The sequence below is a fragment of the Salmo salar genome, chromosome 29 (assembly GCF_965601325.2).
Source record: "Salmo salar chromosome 29, fSalSal1, whole genome shotgun sequence".
Lineage (NCBI taxonomy): Eukaryota > Metazoa > Chordata > Actinopteri > Salmoniformes > Salmonidae > Salmo > Salmo salar.
This window is the reverse complement of record NC_138319.1, coordinates 5,122,145-5,137,731: the sequence shown is the minus strand read 5'-3', so window position 1 is coordinate 5,137,731 and position 15,587 is coordinate 5,122,145. Positions and strand designations below refer to the sequence as shown.

General features: G+C 40.1%; 1 protein-coding gene across 4 annotated transcripts in view; it reads left to right on the top strand.

Moving 5' to 3' along the window:
* The window catches only part of LOC106590037 (enhancer of polycomb homolog 1), a 136,628-nt gene that overhangs the window by 41,819 nt on the left and 79,222 nt on the right, over window positions 1-15,587 (top strand). For 3 of the 4 annotated variants that reach the window (XM_045710952.2, XM_045710953.2, XM_045710951.2), the window contains one exon: window positions 9,582-9,741. The exons of the other annotated variant lie outside the window; for it this stretch is intronic. In XM_045710952.2, coding sequence (XP_045566908.2) covers window positions 9,642-9,741 — 100 coding nt within the window. In that variant the 5' untranslated portion in view covers window positions 9,582-9,641. The remainder of the gene's footprint in view (window positions 1-9,581; window positions 9,742-15,587) is intronic. 4 annotated transcript variants of the gene reach the window in all.

Genomic DNA, 15,587 nt, shown 5'->3' with positions numbered 1-15,587 from the left:
AGGCTATCATATCTGATATGAACATCCTGTCGGTGACATGGTCACATTACCAAAGCAACAGTCTATCCTTCCAATATGGTTGTCTGGAGTGTATTCATTTATTAATTAGTGAGTGCCACAACAGTTGCCAGGATTCAGCTGTGGGCCCACTGTGCCACCATCAGGACACATTGCGCAAAGATGAGCTACTTCAGTACTGTTTACCACACTTACCAAATATCAGAACAATACATTGAACAGGTTATCCAATAAATGTTATGCTTATGAGGTATTTTGGACTATTTTCAAAGATGTTGACCACTTTAAAACGTCTTCTCCTGGACCGATTTGGCACCAAATTTGTTATGACATCTCTGTACCCATGTCTTAAATGCAACTTTTTCCAGGACTCTAGTGCAAACAGTATGGCTGATATGAGCCAATGAGCTTGCATGACGGTTTTTTCATGTCTAACAGCGCCACCATGCGGCGTAACTGAACCATACTTTACAGGTTAGCTAGACTCATATCCCTGAGCATGTGTGCCAAATTTCATCACCTGGAATCAACAGATTAAGCTATATTAACATGGGTGCATTATAGCGCCACTGTGTGGTCGATCTGACCGTGCTTGAACATGTTAAGTCTTCAGTGTTTGGAACAGGTACCAAGTTTTGTTAAAATACGAATATCCGTGACTGATTTATGTGCCAGACCACGCCCACGTGAATGTGTATTGGTCAATACTAGTCTGGGAAATGTTGCGTTTGGGGAACTTTGTCCGTAGATGCCACAAGTGAAGTTTCAGAGAAGTAGCCTTTTAAGTGTAACTTAAAAATAAAAAATTGTAATGGCTGAGGCAGATTTGTTTTTGGAGAGGGACCTATGTGCTGAATTTCATGACTAGGTCAAACTGGGTTAGGGGCATGACCTTACAAAGTTTCCATGTTAAATCGATTGTTATAGCACCACCATGTGGCCTTTTGGCATGGCATTGCATGAGAGGGTGTGGCCCTTCACCATCATGCCAGGTTGCACTCTCCTTGGCCTTATCTCACGAGAATTAGCATTTTAATTTGGCTTTACGGAAGAAGAGGAATAATAATTAAGACAACTAATGCGAAAGGGTTTCACAAGCTCAGCTGCTGAACCCCTAAAGTCTTTTCTGACATTATTTATTTATTTATTTATTTATTTATTATATATATATATATATATATATATATATATATATATATATATATATATATATATATATATATATATACTGCTCAAAAAAATAAAGGGACCACTAAAATAACACATCCTAGATCTGAATGAATGAAATAATCTTATTAAATACTTTTTTTCTTTACATAGTTGAATGTGCTGACAAAATCACACAAAAATAATCAATGGAAATCCAATTTATCAACCCATGGAGGTCTGGATTTGGAGTCACACAAAATTAAAGTGGAAAACCACACTACAGGCTGATCCAACTTTGATGTAATGTCCTTAAAACAAGTCAAAATGAGGCTCAGTAGTGTGTGTGGCCTCCACGTGCCTGTATGACCTCCCTACAACGCCTGGGCATGCTCCTGATGAGGTGGCGGATGGTCTCCTGAGGGATCTCCTCCCAGACCTGGACTAAAGCATCCGCCTACTCCTGGACAGTCTGTGGTGCAACGTGGCGTTGGTGGATGGAGCGAGACATGATGTGCTCAATCTGATTCAGGTCTGGGGAACGGGCGGGCCATTCCATAGCATCAATGCCTTCCTCTTGCAGGAACTGCTGACACACTCCAGCCACATGAGGTCTAGCATTGTCTTGCATTAGGAGGAACCCAGGGCCAACCGCACCAGCATATGGTCTCACAAGGGGTCTGAGGATCTCATCTCGGTACCTAATGGCAGTCAGGCTACCTCTGGCGAGCACATGGAGGGCTGTGCGGCCCCCCCAAAGAAATGCTACCCCACACCATGACTGACCCACCGCCAAACCGGTCATGCTGGAGGATGTTGCAGGCAGCAGAACGTTCTCCACGGCTGCTCCAGACTGTCACGTCTGTCACGTGCTCAGTGTGAACCTGCTTTCATCTGTGAAGAGCACAGGGCGCCAGTGGCGAATTTGCCAATATTGGTGTTCTGGCAAATGCCAAACCTAGCTAGCAACTTACCAGTGAATCCCGTGGCGCGATTTTCAAATACCTTAGAAATGCTATTACTTCAATTTCTCAAACATATGACTATTTTACAGCATTTTAAAGACAAGACTCTCGTTAATCTAACCACACTGTCCGATTTCAAAAAGGCTTTACAACGAAAGCAAAACATTAGATTATGTCAGCAGAGTACCCAGCCAGAAATAATCAGACACCCATTTTTCAAGCTAGCATATAATGTCACAAAAACCCAGAAGACAGCTAAATGCAGCACTAACCTTTGATGATCTTCATCAGATGACAACCCTAGGACATTATGTTATACAATACATGCATGTTTTGTTCAATCAAGTTCATATTTATATCAAAAACCAGCTTTTTACATTAGCATGTGACGTTCAGAACTAGCATACCCCCCGCAAACTTCCGGGGAATTCGCTAACAATTTACTAAATTACTCACGATAAACGTTCACAAAAAGCATAACAATTATTTTAAGAATTATAGATACAGAACTCCTTTGTGCAATCGAGGTGTCCGATTTTAAAATAGCTTTTCGGTGAAAGCACATTTTGCAATATTCTCAGTTGATAGCCCAGCCATCACGGCTAGCCATTTAGACACCCACCAAGTTTAGCCCTGACAAGTCAGATTTACTATTACAAAAGTTTGATTACCTTTGTTGTCTTCGTCAGAATGCACTCCCAGGACTGCTACTTCAATAACAAATGTTGGTTTGGTCCAAAATAATCCATCGTTATATCCAAATAGCGGCGTTTTGTTTGTGCGTTCCAGACACTATCTGAAAGGGTAAATAAGGGTCGTGCGCATGGCGCAATTCGTGACAAAAAAAATCTAAATATTCCATTACCGTACTTCGAAGCATGTCAACCGCTGTTTAAAATCCATTTTTATGCAATTTTTCTCGTAAAAAAGCGATAATATTCCGACCGGGAATCTCCGTTTAGGTAAACAGAGGAAAGAAAACAAAGCATTCGGTCGACGCGGGCACGCGCCTGAGTCTCACAGTACTGTAACCAGCCACTACCCAAACGCGCTACTTTTTTTCAACCAGAGCCTGCAAAGCCAGGATTCAGCTTTTTGCTGCCTTCTGAGAGCCCATGGCAGCCGTAGGAAGTGTCACGTAACAGCAGAGATCCTTTGTTTTGGATAGAGATGGCAAAGAAGGCCAACAAATGGTCAGACAGGGTACTTCCTGTACAGAATCTTCTCAGGTTTTGGCCTGCCGTATGAGTTCTGTTATACTCACAGACACCATTCAACCAGTTTTAGAAACTTCAGAGTGTTTTCTATCCAAATCTACTAATAATATGCAAATATTTGACTCTGGGCCCGAGTGGCCGTTTACTCTGGGCACGCTTTTCATCCGAAATCGAAAATACTGCCCCCTATACCTTGACAGGTTAACATAGGTGGCTGGCTGTAGCTGAGGGGCTTTGCTGCTGTCGAGAGCTTTTTTCACCTTGCAGTTGTCGTAAAGTAGGGGATAGTTCTATAAATGATTTGAATACATTAGTCGCCACAACACTGGAGCACTTTTTGCGCAACACTTGCATTTGGTTTATTGGTTTGTCTGTTGCATAAATACTGACATACCACTGAAGACGCCTTTCTTTGGCACTAAATCAATCTCGTTAGCACTCGCAGCACTCATATTTCCGATGTCTACTGAGGTAAAGCCCTTTCTCTCATCACCAGCGTCTAATTGCGCAGTGTACACAGGGACATTTGTGATTGGCCAGCATGTACATGCAGTGTGAGAGCCTGCTTGTGGTTGGTCAGCATCCTCTATGCATGTAGGGAGTGAATGAATAGAATCTAGCTTATTTCATTGGCGGTATCGTAAGTCTAGTTTTGTTGTATTAATGGATTGTAAAAATAAAACGAGAATCGCAGCCTCTTGCTATTTATGGAAATTGCACGTCTGTCTAATTTTTTATCTGAATTTGATTAATCGTGTTGCATCATGATTTGCTTCAACTGCTAACAGAAGACCTAAGACTGGCCTGTTAATGTTTGTAGACTAGCTTCAGATACTAGCTTCTCTGTTAACCTCTCTAGGGGGTGTGGGACGCTACCGTCCCACCTAGCCAACATCAAGTGAAATTGCAGAGCGCCAAATTAAATGACTATAACTATTTAACTTTCATAACATCACAAGTGCAATACATCAAAATAAAGCTTATCTTGTTGTTAATCCAGCCGCCGTGTCAGATTTCAAAAATACTTTACGGCGAAAGCAAACGATGCGATTATCTGAGAACAGCGCCCAGCAGACAAATCATTACAAACAGTTAGCAGCCAAGAGTAACAAAAGTCAGTAATAGCGATAAAATTAATCACTTACCTTTGATTTTCATATGGTTGCACTTCCAAGACTCCATGTTACACAAATGTTAGATAAAGTCCCTCTTTATATCCAAAACCTCCGTTTTGTTGGTGCGTTTTGTTCAGTAATTCATTGTAACAAAGCGCGGTCACAGCAGGCAGACGAATGCAGACAGACCATGCATAGCCAATGTGATTGATAGGATGTTTATTTTTATCAGGATATTTTGTTCCTGCTGGCCGTAATTCTTAAAAAAAAAAAGTATTTGTTGGCTTTATGTAGGCAATTTTTACTTATTGGCAATGGCAATAAAGTTACTTTTAGAATTTTGATTAAAACCACATGACATTGATTTTGAGATATTAAGACTTGATTATAACTGAAATGAAACTTCCACGACAATCACAACTGGCACGCAGATCAGTAGAGATGGTACGACAACTTAGCGTTCCAAATGGAGAAGGTTGCCTACCGCTCGTGTAGCTGATCACGAGCAGTGATTATTTTTTTTTATTTGTATATATTTTATTTTTTACTTTTTTTTTGCTTAGGCTATATTGATCTCTGGCTCCCTCTTTAGTAATTTGTGTTAAAAAAATATTGCAGTGCTTAAAGAATCAGGCAAAAGCCCTATTCAAACGGGATACACTTTACTGGGGAGCTCAGTTAATGTAATTGTGCACAAACACAAATCGCCACATCTGTAATTTTTGTGCTGTCCGACTCTGCCATCTTGGTAATTTTTACTTGGCAAGGAAGTTATCCTAGCCCTAAAAACCTACTGTTTTTCAGCAAACTCTCAGGTCCTCTGATAATACTTATCCCGTGTGAATCGTCATCCCTGCGTTTTGAGTGATATTAGATTTAAACAGGTGCTGCACCCAGTTTGGATAAGAACATGGGAACAAATTGATGCTTAACCTGTTATGGCTAGGGGGCAGTATTTTCACGGCTGGATAAAAAACGTGCCCGATTTAATCTGGTTACCACTCCTACCCAGTAACTAGAATATGCATATACTTATTACATATGGATAGAAAACACCCTAAAGTTTCTAAAACTGTTTGAATGGTGTCTGTGAGTATAACAGAACTCATTTGGCAGGCAAAAACCTGACAAGGTTTCAGGCAGGAAGTGGCCTGTCTGACAAGGTGTCGTTCTTCTTGTCTCTGTTTATTGAAGAGTGAGGATCTTAGCTGTCCCGTGACACTTCCTACGGCTGCCATAGGGTCTCAGAAGGCGGCAAAAAGCTGAATCGTGGCTTTGCAGGCTCTGGCTGAAACAAAGTAGCGTGTTTGGCTAGTGGCTGGTTACAGTACTGTGAGACTCAGGCGCGTGCCCGCGTCGACCGAATGCTTTGTTTTCTTTCCTCTGTTTAGCTAAAAGGAGATTCCCGGTCGGAATATTATCGCTTTTTTACGAGAAAAATGGCATAAAAATGGATTTTAAACAGCGGTTGACATGCTTCGAAGTACGGTAATGGAATATTTCGATTTTTTTTTTGTCACGAATTGCGCCATGCGCCCGACCCTGATTTACCATTTCAGATAGTGTCTGGGACGCACGAACAAAACGCCGCTATTCGGATATAACGATGGATTATTTTGGACCAAACCAACATTTGTTATTGAAGTAGCAGTCCTGGGAGTGCATTCTGACGAAGACAACAAAAGGTAATCAAACTTTTATAATAGTAAACCTGATATTGGTGAGTGCTAAACTTGCCGGGTGTCTAAATAGCTAGCCCGTGATGCCTGGGCTATGTACTTAGAATATTGCAAAATGTGCTTTCACCAAAAAGCTTTTTTAAAATTGGACATATCGAGTGCATAGAGGAGTTCTGTATCTATAATTCTTTAAATAATTGTTATGCTTTTTGTGAACTTTTATCGTGAGTAATTTAGTAAATTCTTAGTGAATTCGCCGGAAGTTTGCGGGGGGTATGCTAGTTCTGAACGTCACATGCTAATGTAAAAAGCTGGTTTTTGATATAAATATGAACTTGATTGAACAAAACATGCATGTATTGTATAACATAATGTCCTAGGGTTGTCATCTGATGAAGATCATAAAAGGTTTGTGCTGCATTTAGCTGTCTTCTGGGTTTTTGTGACATTATATGCTAGCTTGAAAAATGGGTGTCTGATTATTTCTGGCTTGGTACTCTGCTGACATAATCTAATGTTTTGCTTTCGTTGTAAAGCCTTTTTGAAATCGGACAGTGTGGTTAGATAAAGGAGAGTCTTATCTTTAAAATGCTGTGAAATAGTCATATGTTTGAAAAATTGAAGTTTTTGTATTTTTGAGGAGTTTGTATTTCGCGCCACGCCCATCATTGGATGTTGGAGCAGGTGTTCCGCTAGCGGAACGTCTAGATGTAAGAGGTTAAAACAAGGTGCTATGCACGTAGCCTACAGATGAAAGAACTGTTTAGTCACACCAACTTTCCTTGTGCCATACTTCTCTTTCAAAAGATGAAGTAGATATTGTGCCAATGAATTGACATTCTTCAGTTAATTAAATGTCTGCATAGGTTACGGTTCATGGTTCTTATTGATATGCGTTATTATTTTGACTTTCTTTGAACTGAAGGCCCGTTAGGCCAATATTAGGCTATCCCTACACCTTTGAAATGTCTTCGTCTAGAAGAGCCTCCAGGCTGACATCATAGTGGTTCATTTTGAATGAGGGGAGAAAAAAAATATTACAGGGGTAAAACTAATCCCGCCCGAATCGTCCACTGGAAAAACAGACATGCTGGGGTGATAATTACATAACCGATGTTCTGTAGTAATACTAGTCCCGTGCGAATAGGGCTAAAGTAACCTATATATATGTGTGTGTATAGTTAATTTTATTCAAACATAGGGTGTGTCTGTATATGGAAAAATAAATGTTTTACATTTTCTACTAATCGATTGGTCGAAAAAACACTCGGTTGATTTTTTTTTTTGTCTGGGACTGCCCAACTGTTTCTAGCGTCTCAACCAACCTAATGAGAACTTGAGTGTGTGTACATGTATCCCAAAGTTTATAGACTCACCTGTACTGATATTGTTTTGAGTTGATCTGAGGATGCTGAACGTCCGACCTCGAATTCCCCTGAATTGATTTCCCCCATAATGTGAATTAAAATTGGATGAGTACTGTGAATGTGACCTCGGATGGGGAGACTGGACCTACTGGGGTGTAAGCCTATGTTGAATTGCTGGGAGGGCTTAACCTTTTCACAGGTACCAACAAGCGTGTGTGAACATTCTACACTGGTCCCTGCCACGAATGCTTAAACCGGTTGGATTAGAAAGCTCACCTAGAACGTCCAGTTTCGATTGATGCAACAGTCAGCGTTTGAGCTAGCCACACATTTTTTCCAGAACCATTTTGCACAAACACAATCCTTACAAAGTCATGTCCTGAATGTGACAAGTTTATTTTGGAATGCAATGTTAAGACATTCACAGAAATAGCAACAGCATACATAATCATCCAAACCAGAAAATGTGGACTACATTCGTCCTAGCGCTAAATAAGGAGAGCTTGACGTAACACAAGCATATTTAGAAAACTCTAGGCTGACAGACCACAATATGAATTAGCCAATTTGTAAGTCGCTCTGGATAAGAGCGTCTGCTAAATGACGTAAATGTTGCTAATAGCAATTACTATTTGTAATACTTCACGGGTGAGCTCAACATGATTTGAAATATTTGAGTAAAACACTTCCTAGAAATGTTTACGTAATCCATCGATGGGTAGTTTGTGTGTGCCACCATGTTTTTCACGTCAACCAAAGGTAATAAGAGACAAGATTAGTTTGGTCTGTTTACAGTATGCATCTTGAAGGGGGTGTGATGTCTACGATCAGTTACTTACCTTCATTCACTTCCGGAAGTTTACTCGAAAGATGAGTGAACCATTCCTTGACCTCAATACATTTTTGGTCTGATAGATGTTTACGTGACACCCAGAATGCATTGTATAATGTCAACAAACATGGCGCCACACATAGCTGGCAAATAGCTTAGCATTAGCTCATTATAATTAGTACGACCTTCAAAAAAGTATTTTACACATATCATAGGTGTCCATTACAATTTATGCAATAATCGGAATGCATTATAAAACTACATGCATACATACATATTTCATGCTACAGTAGAAACGACAACATGATATACAGAAAAAGGGCACTTACTTTGATAGGAATGCACACATCCACACACAGTTGTTATTTGTAAGGAAAACAACAATGGAGGCAATGTGAGCACCAGCTAGAAAATAAACGTAAAATGCCTATTGTAGTTGGAAACGGCAGCAAATTAATGGAATATCTATAAATGCGTACAGAGGCCCATTATCAGAAACATCACTCCTGTGTTCCAATGGCACGTTGTGTTAGCTAATCCAAGTTTATCATTTTAAAAGGCTAATAGATCATTTAGAAAACCCTTTTGCAATTATATTAGCACAGCTGAATACTGTTGTGCTTGTTAAAGAAGCAATAAAACTGGCCTTTAGACTCGTTGAGTATCTGGAGTATTAGCATTTGTGGGTTCGATTACAGGCTCAAAATGGCTAGAAACAAAACTTAATTCTGAAACTCGTCAGTCTATTCTTGTTCTGAGAAATGAAGGCTATGCCTTGAATAGAATGGAATCGCCTTCATTTCTCAGAACAAGAATAGACTGACGAGTTTCAGAAGTTCTTTGTTTCCTACATTTTATTTGTGTGCTTCTACTTAAGCGCACATGTGCTCATTGTAAAAATTTAAAAAATATCAGCGTAGATCCCTGAACTATAATAATAAATAAGCACTATCACTCAGCATTTTGTGGCAGGACAGGCACTTTGATGCTTAATATTCAGTTGTAGATATGTTTGTTTTTATTATTGTATCTAAATAATTTATTTTAACATTGGTTAAAAGACACCGGTCACAAAAATGAAATTAAGCATTTATACCCCATTTATTACTTACTCTTAATCATAGTTTTTGTAACATTAGAAAGTGTGCTCAGTTAGATTTTTGGTGTAATTGCGTATAATACATTTTTTACCTGCCGCAGTTGTAGTGTAGGCCTACTGACCTTTACCTTCCTCCCCCACAGGAGCACCATCTACAGCGGGCTATCTCGGCACAGCAGGTGTATGGGGAGAAACGGGACAACATGGTCATCCCCGTCCCCGAAGCAGGGAGCAACATCGCCTACTACGAGTCCCTCTACCCTGGGGACTTCAAGATGCCAAAGCAGCTCATTCACATACAACGTAAGGAGTATTACTGTTCATGTAGCCTGTTTGTCAGTGGTCTTTGTTTTTCTGTTGTCTCTTTGGTCAGTCGGCAGATGTTTGTTTTTCTTCTCTTGAGTGTGCCTTGCGTGTGTGCACATACTGCAGTTTGTGTTCATGCTGCTGTGTGTTTGCAGTGCTTGTGTGCTCTGTCTGGGGTATGTTTAAAGCCCCAGTGCAGTCCAAAATGTGGTGTTCCTGTGTTTTATATATATTTCCTCACTAAGGTTGGAGTAATATTGTGAAATTGTGAAAAGTATGGTAATGCAGTTTTAGTGTAAGTTTCAAACGACCCTGAAATGTGTCTGTTTTGGTGGGATGGAGTTTTGGCCTTCCATGTTGACATCACCATGCGGTAAATTTGTTAGGTGCAATACATCAATAAGACAGCGTTCCAAACCTCTCTGCCAATAAAGGCAGACAGTTGTAGCAAAATTCTTGTTTGAGAAATTGCCCTTTGCTAAGAACCTGTTTTTTGTTTCTGTTTTCAATAAAAAAAATCGTCAAATCCCTGTAAGGTACTTAATTATTACCCAGAAAGTATTTGATATTGAGATTACATTAGTTGCATTGGACCTTTAAGTGATTGTCAGCCCCTGGTATTTCTCTAATAGCAGCAGTGTGATCCGGAGGTGTCCTGCGGTCTGAAAGCATTTGAGCACAGTGAGAGAGGGCACAGATGGGAAGGTAGAGGGGCACAGGCTAGGCAGGGGGTGTGGGACACTGAATAGTCTAAGCCCAGGGGACCCCCCTCTCAGCCCCAGCTCACAAACACTCCTGTCAGCTCAGTTTTTTTTCTAAGGGGCTTTCATGTCTAACCAAAGGGAGGGCAGGCTTTTTGCAAGCTTAGTGGATTTCTGGAGTTTGCCGCATTAAGCTGCTGATTGTGATCTGTGCTAAATATAGAGACGTGTGTTTTTACCAGAGTTCCCATGGTCATCTTTCTGTAACCCTTATTAACCTCTATGGGCTAGGTGGGATGCTTGCGTCCCACCTACTCAACAGCCAGTGTAATCCCGTGGCGCGATATTCAAATACCTCAAAATGCAAAAACTTCAATTTTTCAAACATATTTTACACCATTTTAAAGACAAGACTCTCGTTAATCTAACCACACTGTCCGATTTCAAAAAGGCTTTACAACGAAAGCAAAACATTAGATTATGTCAGCAGAGTACCCAGCCAGAAATAATCAGACACCCATTTTTCAAGCTAGCATATAATGTCACATAAACCCAAACCAAAGCTAAATGCAGCACTAACCTTTGATGATCTTCATCAGATGACAACCCTAGGACATAATGTTATACAATACATGCATGTTTTGTTCAATCAAGTTCATATTTATATCAAAAACAGCTTTTTACATTAGCATGTGACTAGCATTCCCACCGAACACTGCCGGTGAATTTACTAAATTACTCATGATAAACGTTCACAAAAAGCATAACAATTATTTTAAGAATTATAGATGCAGAACTCCTCTCTGCACTCGATATGTCCGATTTTAAAATAGCTTTTCGGTGAAAGCACATTTTGCAATATTCTAAGTAGATAGCCCGGCATCACAGGGCTAGCTATTTAGACACCCAGCAAGTTTAGCACTCAGCAAAGTCACATTTACTATAAGAAAAATGTTATTACCTTTGCTGTCTTCGTCAGAATGCACTCCCAGGACTTCTACTTCAATAACAAATGTTGGTTTGGTCCCAAATAATCCATTGTTATATCCAAATAGCGGCGTTTTGTTCGTGCGTTCAAGACACTATCCGAAAGGGTAAATAAGGGTTACGAGCACGGCGCATTTCGAGACAAAAAAAGTCAAAATATTCCATTACCGTACTACGAAGCATGTCAACCGCTGTTTAAAATCCATTTTTATGCCATTTTTCTCGTAAAAAAGCGATAAAATTCTGACCGGGAAATCGTTTTTTATTACAAAGAGTGAAAGTAAAAGCATGCTCTCCCCTCATGCACGAGCCTCAGTCTAATGGCCCTCTGATAGAGCACTTGCCAAACGCGCTAATGTGTTTCAGCCTGGGGGTGGAATTACATCGTTCAGCTTTTTCCCGCCTTCTGAGAGCCCATGGGAGCCGTAGGAAGTGTCACGTCATGCCAGAGATCCCCTGTATTTGTTAGAGATGATCAAGGAGGGCAAGAAATGGTCAGACAGGCCACTTCCTGTAAGGAATCTTCAGGTTTTGGCCTGCCAAATGAGTTCTGTTATACTCACAGACACCATTCAAACAGTTTTAGAAACTTTAGGGTGTTTTCTATCCAAAGCCAAATATTATATGCATATTCTAGTTACTGGGCAGGAGTAGTAACCAGATTAAATCGGTTACGTTTTTTATCCGGCCGTGCAAATACTGCCCCCTAGCCCCAACAGGTTAAGTACACTGTTTGTCTAGGGCCCTGGTGATCTGGTCAAAAGTAGCGCACTATATAGGGAATTGGGTGCCATTTGGGAAGCACTACCACTTGGGAAGTGTTGCAACATGTTTTTGGGCTAAAAGGCAGGAGTATGGTGGACTGAAGATGGCGGTGCAGAATGCCTTGTGAAGAAGCGTAGAAATTAATGTGCTTTATCGCTGATCTGCTCACTCCTGGCCAAAATCATCCTAACTGGATAATAACTCAAAACTACTTTTAAGGTTAGAGAATTTTATTGACATACTACCGACATATTTTATACGTATACTATTTATAAATATACTGAACAAAAAATGTATAAATGCAACATACAATTTCATAGCTTTTACTGAGTTACAGTACGTATAAGGAAATCAGTCAATAGAAATTTAGTCATTAGGCCCTAATCTATGGATTCCACATTGCTGGGAATACAGATACAGTCGTATGAAAAAGTATGGGCACACCTGACAATTTCCATAATTTCCATTTATAAATAATTGGGTGTTTTGGATCAGCAATATCATTTTGATCTATCAAATAACTGATGTACACAGTAATATTTCAGTAGTGAAATGAGGTTTATTGGATTAACAGAAAATGTGCAATAATGCATCAAAACAAAATTAGACAGGTGCATAAATTTGGGCACCCCAATAGAAAAATCACATCAATATTTAGTAGAGCCTCCTTTTGCTAAAATAACAACATCTAGACGCTTCCTATAGCCTCCAATGAGTGTCTGGATTCTGGATGAAGGCATTTTGGACCATTCCTCCTTACAAAACATCTCCAGTTCAGTTAGGTTTGATGGTTGCCGAGCATGGACAGCCCGCTTCAAATCATCCCACAGATTCTCAATGATATTCAGGTCTGGGGACTGGGATGGCCATTCCAGAACATTGTACTTGTTCCTCTGCATTAATGCCCGGGTAGATTTTGAATAGTGTTTTGAGTCGTTGTCTTGTTGAAATATCCAGCCCCGGCGTAACTTCAACTTTGTGACTGATTCTTCAACATTATTCCCAAGAATCTGCTGATATTGAGTGGAATTCACGCGACCCTCAACTTTAACAAGATTCCCAGTACCGGCACTGGCCACACAGCCCCACAGCCTGATGGAACCCCCACCAAATTTTACTGTGGGTAGCAAGTGTTTTTCTTGGAACGCGCTGTTCTTTTGCCGCCATGCATAACGTCCCTTGTTATGACCAAATAACTCAATCTTTGTTTCATCAGTCCACAGCACCTTATTCCAAAATGAAGCTGGCTTGTCCAAATGTGCATTTGCATACCTCAAGCGACTCTGTGGCAAGAACTGTGCCTGTGGTCTTCCATTTCTCACTATGTTCCTCACAGTGGACACTGACAGCTTCATCTCTGCGATAGCTTTTTGTAGCCTTCCTCTAAACCATAATGTTGAACAATCTTTGTTTTCAGGTCATTTGAGAGTTGTTTTGAGGCCCCCATGTTGCCACTCTTCAGAGGAGAGTCAAAGAGAACAACAACTTGCAATTGGCCACCTTAAATACCTTTTCTCATGATTGGATGAACTTGTCTATGAAGTTCAAGGCTTAATGAGCTCACCAAACCAATTGTGTGTTCCAATTAATCAGTGCTAAGTAGTTACAGGTATTGAAATCAACAGAATGACAAGGGTGCCCAAATTTTTGTATAGCCTATTTCACATCCGATTTAATTTCATACAACTTAATATTGCTACACTAAAAATCTTTGTCTGGACAGTACCCCAGTACTCAGCTTTTATTAGAAAATGAATGGCATGCCACTGTGATCATTTTCTGTGACGAGAGTAAATTATTATGCCGCCTCAGAGGGGTGCCCAAACTTTTTCATACGGCTGTATGCATCTGTTGGTCACAGATACATTTAAAAATAAAGTAGTGGCGTGGATCACAAAACCAGTCACTATCTGGTGTGACCATTTTTCTCGCGCAGCACGTCACATCTCCTTCGCCGGTCACAAACAGTAGAGTTGATCAGGCAGTTGATGGTGGCCTGTGATTGGACGTACTGCCAAATTCTCTAAAATGACGTTGGAGGCTTATGGTAGAGAAATTAACATTTGATTCTCTGGCTACAGCTCTGATGGACATTACTGCAGTCAGCCTGCCAATTGTTCGCTGTGGCATTGCGTTTTTACAAAACTGCGTATTTTATTGGCCCCAGCACAAGATGCATCTGTCTAATGATCGTGCTGTTTAATCAGCTTCTTGATAATCTATCCACCTAACAGGGTGGTCTATCTTGGCAAATAAGAAATGCACACTAACAGGGATGTAAACAAATCTGTGCACAATTTGAGATGTTTTTTGCGGTATGGAAAATTTAAGGGATTTCTTTCCCCCCCAGCTCATTAAACATGGGACCAACACTTTACATGTTGTTGTATATTTTTGTTCAGTGTCGAAAGCTGGCCAAATTATTAAAGATTTTGCTACCATGGAAAGGCCAATACCTGTATATTTGTGGAAAAATCACCCTGATTCATTCTTTAGTCATATCCTAGTTTACCTATTTACTTATGGCCCTGCCTACGCCTGACAACTTTTTTTCAACCTCTATGGGCTATGTGGGACGCAAGCGTCCCACCCCTGGTACACCCTATCAACAACAGGTGAAATATCAAGAGCGCCAAATTTGAAAACAATTAAATGTCATAATTCACATTTCTCAAACATACAACTATCTTACACCCTTTGAAAGATAAACATCTCCTTAATCTAACCACGTTGTCCGATTTCAAAAAAGCTTTACGGCGAAAGCATAAAGTTAGATTATGTTAGGAGAGTACATTGACAATAGCTGTGTGTAATGTTTTGTCAATTCAAAGACGGGCGTCACCGAAAGCAGAAAACCAGCTAAAATTATGCACTAACCTTTGACAATCTCCATCAGATGACACTCCTAGGACATTATTTTAGACAATACATGCATTTTTTGTTCTATCAAGTTCATATTTATATCCAAAAACAGCGTTTTACTATGGCGTTGATGTTGAGGAAATCTTTTCCCTCCAATAACCGCCAGTCAAGCAGCACAACAAATTAAATAATTACTATTCGAAAACATTGGTAAAATATTGTATTGTCATTCAAAGAATTATAGATTTACATCTCTTGAACGCAACCGGATTGCCAGATTTAAAAATAACCTTACTGGGAAATCACACTTTGCAATAATCTGAGGACTGCACCCAGAAAAATACGCTTTGCGATACAGACTAACCGCCATGTTGGAGAGATCGAAAATACTATGTAAATAATCCATTACCTTTGATTCTCTTCATCAGATGTCACTTCCAGTAATGCCAGGTCCATAACAAATGTAGTTTTGTTCGAAAAAGCTCATAATTTATGTCCAAAAAGCTCCGTGTTGTTAGCACATGATCT